A 5,518-nucleotide genomic window follows, 5' to 3' on the forward strand; every position below is an offset into this window, starting at 1 on the left:
CACGAATATATTTTAACATTGATTATATTATATTTTCTGTACTTTAACTTTATAAAGATAATGTTTTTTTTTTCAAATAAGAAAAATGAGTATAAACAAATTTAAAATTGTTCTTTATTATCTTATTAATCATCCAAAGCAAGTTAACATTGTTTTTTGTATATACTTTAGGTAAGACCCTAAAATTATAATAATTAGAAAAAATAAAAAAAATAAAGTGATAATTAATTATTTTAAAATATTTATTTAAAAAGTTATTAATTATGTGTGTTGTTATTAGAAAAATTACATAAAATCCCTTAAGTGTATCTAGGATTTTAAGGGTGAGTGCAAAACCTATAAATATAAGTACTAAATAAAATTACACTTCATGAGAAAGAACATGACATATGGAGAAGTTATGACGGTTTACATACTAAATCCAATTAAGGGAAACTAATATTTTGTTTGTTACTTGTATGTGGAACAATAATATTTTGGTATTTCATGAATATTTTAACTTACAAGTATTTGAGTGCATGGGTTCAAAAGGAGATTTTTATGAAAGTGAGCATGTTTTTGTTATTTGTGAATGTATGTTTGTAATTTATTCCACCATAGTTGGGGAAACAATCTTATTAAAGCGATGTGTTCCACTTTTGGTCATAAAAGATACTTTAAGACGATATATTCCACTATAATCACTATAGTTGGAGGGACTATCTTTGGATGTGTTCCACGTAAAACTTAGAAAAGTGAAAATTTGGGATGTTACATTTTAAAAGATTTTATTAACAACTTTTTTTTATTTACAAATAATTTGAGCCAACAAATACCTATTTAAATACTTCAATCATTAGATACGTTATTTTCATTTTACTTCAAAATTTTCAGTTATAACTGAAAAATAAAAACATACAGCTTATATGAAAGGTATAACTTATTTAATTACTAAGATAATTAAGTAACCTATAAGAAAATATAAATAATCTAATATAAGAAAATATACAAATGAAATAAATAATCTTCAAATAATGGAATCTATAAATGTTTCTAGATTAGTTACTAAGATAGTCCACGAATACATTTTAACATTAATTAAATTATATTTTCTGTACTTTAAATTTATAAAGATAATATATTTCTTTTTCAAATACAGAAAATGAGTATAAACAAATTTAAAGTTGTTCTTTATTATCTTATTATAATCATCCAAAGAAACTTAACATTTTTTTTATATATACTTTAAAGATTTTATTAACAACGTTTTTTTTATTTACAAATAATTTAAGCCAACAAACGCCTATTTAAATACTTCAATCATTAGATAATATACATACAACTTATATAAAAGGTATAACTTATTTAACTTTAATTACTCTTCAATTAATAACTTGTTGATTAATCATAACTATTGTAGTCTTAGTTTTAAACCATCTTCTCCATCCAAATCCTTGATCATACGAAAGAAAAGTCTCAAAAAGGGTGATTGTATTATGAGCAACAAGAGTACCACTAATGTGTCATTTACAATATTTCTCCTCAAGATTATGTTTTTCCTAACAAATGCGATTATATGATGAACCTGATCACCAATAACGTGTCATGCACACATAATAAATTAGAAGAACATTTTTCCTAAGATGTTTTTGATAATGTCTGCATGTAGAATATTTGTGCACGTCATGCCACAGTACATTGTTAAACCACGTACGATACCTATATAAGGATGCAAGAAAGTTCATGTTAATGTTAAAGTTGGCATAAAATGTGGTCATTCAGCCACCTGTATCTATATATGTAACAGAAATTAATTGCTTCCACACTGCACGCGGAAGTTAAGCAACAGAACTTAAATCAATCTACAAGAATTAAAACAAACAAATAAACACATTTTTCTTCAAACTAAACCAAAACGCTTCTTCCTCTAGATATGCTTCCTTCTTCTTTTCCTAGTACACACGTGACATATATGAACATTATTATAACCCTTCTTTTCTTTTTGTCAGCATTAATCAGTATTTAGTGCAAGGCATAGAAATAAACTCTTTTGCTATTATTATAGGCTGCATATAAATACAACACACATTGGTGCACCGCTTCACGATATTGTGATATAAAGTATAGGATGTGGAGAGGGATTTCACAGTTGTAATCACAAACGATACTCGGTGAGATCATTATAAATTGATTGGAGTTTTGTCTCCTGAGATTATTAGGGACACAGGGAAATCATAGATCAAGAGGGTTTCAAAGCTGTGTCTCTGAAAGTTGAAGGTGGACATGGATCATCAAGAGATAGCAGACATAGAGTCTCAAAATGTCGATACCCCCCCTGACGTATCCCACAAAGTAAAACGTCAAGTAACTCTTAAGGTATGCATGCATCTCAAAATCTCCCTCTATTTTCCCCTATAATGAAGTTCTTGCCTGGTTTATACATTTCAACAAGTGGCTGCATATTTTTTTCATGTTTCTGTCATAATGAGTCGTTCTGATATGTATTCACGACCCTGTTGATTATTAGTCTTTTCATGGCTTCTGATTCTGGATTGTACTGTTTTGAAAAGAGGAAAACACGTGCACAAGCACATGGCACACTTTTTTCTTCAGCTTTCTCTTCCATTCATGGTAGAATGAAATGGTTATGTTGAGTTTTTGTTGATGATTTGTACAGTTTGATGACGTTGTGTACAAAATTAAGACAAAGAAAGGTGGAATATTTACGAAGAAGGGAGAGACAGTTGAAAAAGAGATACTGAAGGGAGTGACAGGTGTTGTTGAACCTGGTGAAATGCTGGCCATGTTAGGTCCTTCTGGGAGTGGAAAAACGACTCTGCTGACAGCATTGGGAGGAAGGCTTGGAGGGAAGCTTCATGGAAGCATAACTTACAATGGTGAAGCTTTCTCAAATGCCATGAAGAGGAACACTGGTTTTGTTACACAAGATGATGTTCTCTACCCCCATTTGACTGTGCTTGAGACCCTGGTCTTTACTGCACTTCTCAGATTGCCCAACAGTGTCACCAAGGAAAAGAAAGTTGAGCATGCAAAAGGGGTGATAGATCAACTTGGTTTAACAAGGTGCAAGGATAGCATAGTTGGAAGCCCTTACTTGAGGGGGGTTTCTGGGGGAGAGAGAAAGAGGGTTAGCATAGGACAAGAACTACTCATAAATCCAAGCTTGTTGTTTCTTGATGAACCTACTTCTGGCCTAGACTCAACCACAGCACAAAGAATTGTCTCAACCTTATGGGAGCTAGCATGTGGGGGTAGAACTGTTGTTATGACAATTCACCAACCTTCAAGTAGGTTATACTACATGTTTCATAAGGTGTTACTGCTATCTGAAGGGAACACATTCTACTTTGGAAAGGGATCTGAAGCCATAGAATATTTTTCTAATATGGGATATGCCCCATCTGTGGCCATGAACCCCTCAGATTTCCTTTTGGATCTTGCAAACGGTAAGCTTTATTTTCCACTGCATTTTAGCCATATTACATCTTCTGTGAATTTTATTGAACTTTGTGCAAAATTGAGCCTTGACTGGTACATTTTCCCCCATATGTATGCTCATTATTGCCATAGATATAGAGATTTTGATCTTGGATTATTGCAAGTCACTGTGCTAATTCTGGAATAACTGCAGGTATCTACACTGATGAATTTAATGCGGATCATGTTGTGGATAAACAGAAATTGATTTCGGTATATAAGGGAAACTGTGCTGCACAATCGAAGCCAGCACTTAAGGGAATCGATGACTCTGGCAAAGACCAGAATAGATTTCAAGAAGAGGGCTCTGGAAAATGGCCTACCAACTGGGGACAACAATTCCTCGTACTATTAAGAAGAGACATAAAAGAGAGAAGGCATGAATCATTTTCTCTTTTGCGTGTTTGTCAGGTCCTTGTGGTTGCTCTAATTTCAGGACTTCTCTGGTTCAAGTCTGATATCTCACATTTGCAGGATCAGGTAAAAATTTCAAAAGATATCAGGTTTTCATAATCTTCTGAATAAGCATAATTGGTTTTCACTAAGATAGCTGATAAATGCAGATTGGGCTTCTGTTCTTCATATCTGGCTTTTGGGGTTTCTTCCCTCTCTTTCAAGCAATATTCACCTTTCCTCAAGAGCTAATGATGCTACAGAAAGAAAGATCTTCTGGAATGTATAGACTTTCCTCATATTTCATGTCAAGGGTGGTAGCAGATCTTCCTATGGAACTTGTTCTTCCTACCATATTCCTTATCATAACCTATTGGATGGCAGGGTTGAAGGCCAATGTGGTGAACTTCATGTGCACATTGCTCTCTCTCTTACTAAATGTGTTAGTAGCACAAGGTCTAGGCCTTGCCCTTGGTGCTTCTGTGATGGATCAAAAAGCTGCAACAACACTTGCCTCAGTGATCATGCTATGCTTTTTGCTGGCTGGTGGGTTTTATGTTCAGCATGTTCCAAAGTTTATAGCATGGATAAAGTACATTTCTATCAGCTACTACACCTACCAGCTCTTCATTGGGTCTCAATATAGGTATGGTGAGACATACCCTTGTTCCAGTGGGCAGTGTCCTATTGTGGAGTTTCCTTCTATAAAGCAAATAGGGGTTCATTTTGGATTGCATGACCAACTCATGGCTGCATTAGGTCTGGTGATAATGCTCATAGTTTACAGAGTTATAGCCTATGTTGCCCTTATGAGAATTGGAGTCACCAAGAACTAGCTTAGCCAACTTCCCTATATCAGGTTTAGAAGTACTAAAATAGATTTTTTCCCTTTTTTTTTCAGCTCAAAGTTAATTCCAGTTCTGCAGTATCATGCAAAAAGGGAACTAGCTAGCTAATGTGAAACTTCTGATAGAGTACCATATGTATTTATTTGATATAAACAATTCCATAAACAGAGCATTAAGTTGATAGAAGTAGGATTACTCACAGTATATGTAAAATGCAATTAAGAATTCAATTTCAGTTTTTAAATCTCTTTTAGTAACTTCTAAAATTTAATGTTATTTCACGTTGTTCAGATATTATAGTGGGTACAAATCACATTATAAATTGATTTTGTAACACCAGATTTGTCGTTTGTATGCCTTATTGCGATACAGATATATATAAAGCAAATTTATATTATAGTTGGTAAAAATCACATCATAAATTGATTTTATAAGACGAAATTATTTGTTTGTATGTCCTATTGTGATATCCGTTTTTTGCCCACTATCAAATTACTTTAGTAGTCTCATCTCATCTCTAAGATATATATATATATATATATATATATATATATATGTGTGTGTGTGTGTGTTTCGATAAGAAGAATATGCTAAAAATCCCACGATGGATTTACCAAATATAAGAGAGCACAAACCTTTACAAACAATTTAGAATTGAGTTGGACTTAAGGGTCTCTTACTTTTATGTTTTTTTACTTAAAATCTAACTTAGGATTTTTAATAGTTTCATTTTGTTTACCTATTTGCAAAATACAATACTTTTAATATTAAATTTTATATTTTTATAAAAAAATAATTAA

The 5,518-nt window shown here is 32.5% G+C and overlaps 1 protein-coding gene across 1 annotated transcript; it reads left to right on the forward strand.

Moving 5' to 3' along the window:
* Positions 1-2,005: 2,005 nt before the first annotated feature.
* Positions 2,006-4,928, forward strand: ABCG9 (ABC-2 type transporter family protein). The gene is made up of 4 exons (XM_028072001.2): positions 2,006-2,355; positions 2,657-3,446; positions 3,632-3,957; positions 4,041-4,928. The coding sequence occupies exons 1-4, from the start codon at positions 2,263-2,265 to the stop codon at positions 4,704-4,706; spliced, it is 1,875 nt and encodes a 624-aa protein (XP_027927802.1). The 5' UTR covers positions 2,006-2,262; the 3' UTR covers positions 4,707-4,928.
* The last annotated feature ends 590 nt before the right edge of the window (positions 4,929-5,518 follow it).

This window comes from Vigna unguiculata, chromosome 5, assembly GCF_037176805.1.
Source record: "Vigna unguiculata cultivar grain cowpea cultivar isolate G323 ecotype 2 chromosome 5, ASM3717680v1, whole genome shotgun sequence".
Lineage (NCBI taxonomy): Eukaryota > Viridiplantae > Streptophyta > Magnoliopsida > Fabales > Fabaceae > Vigna > Vigna unguiculata.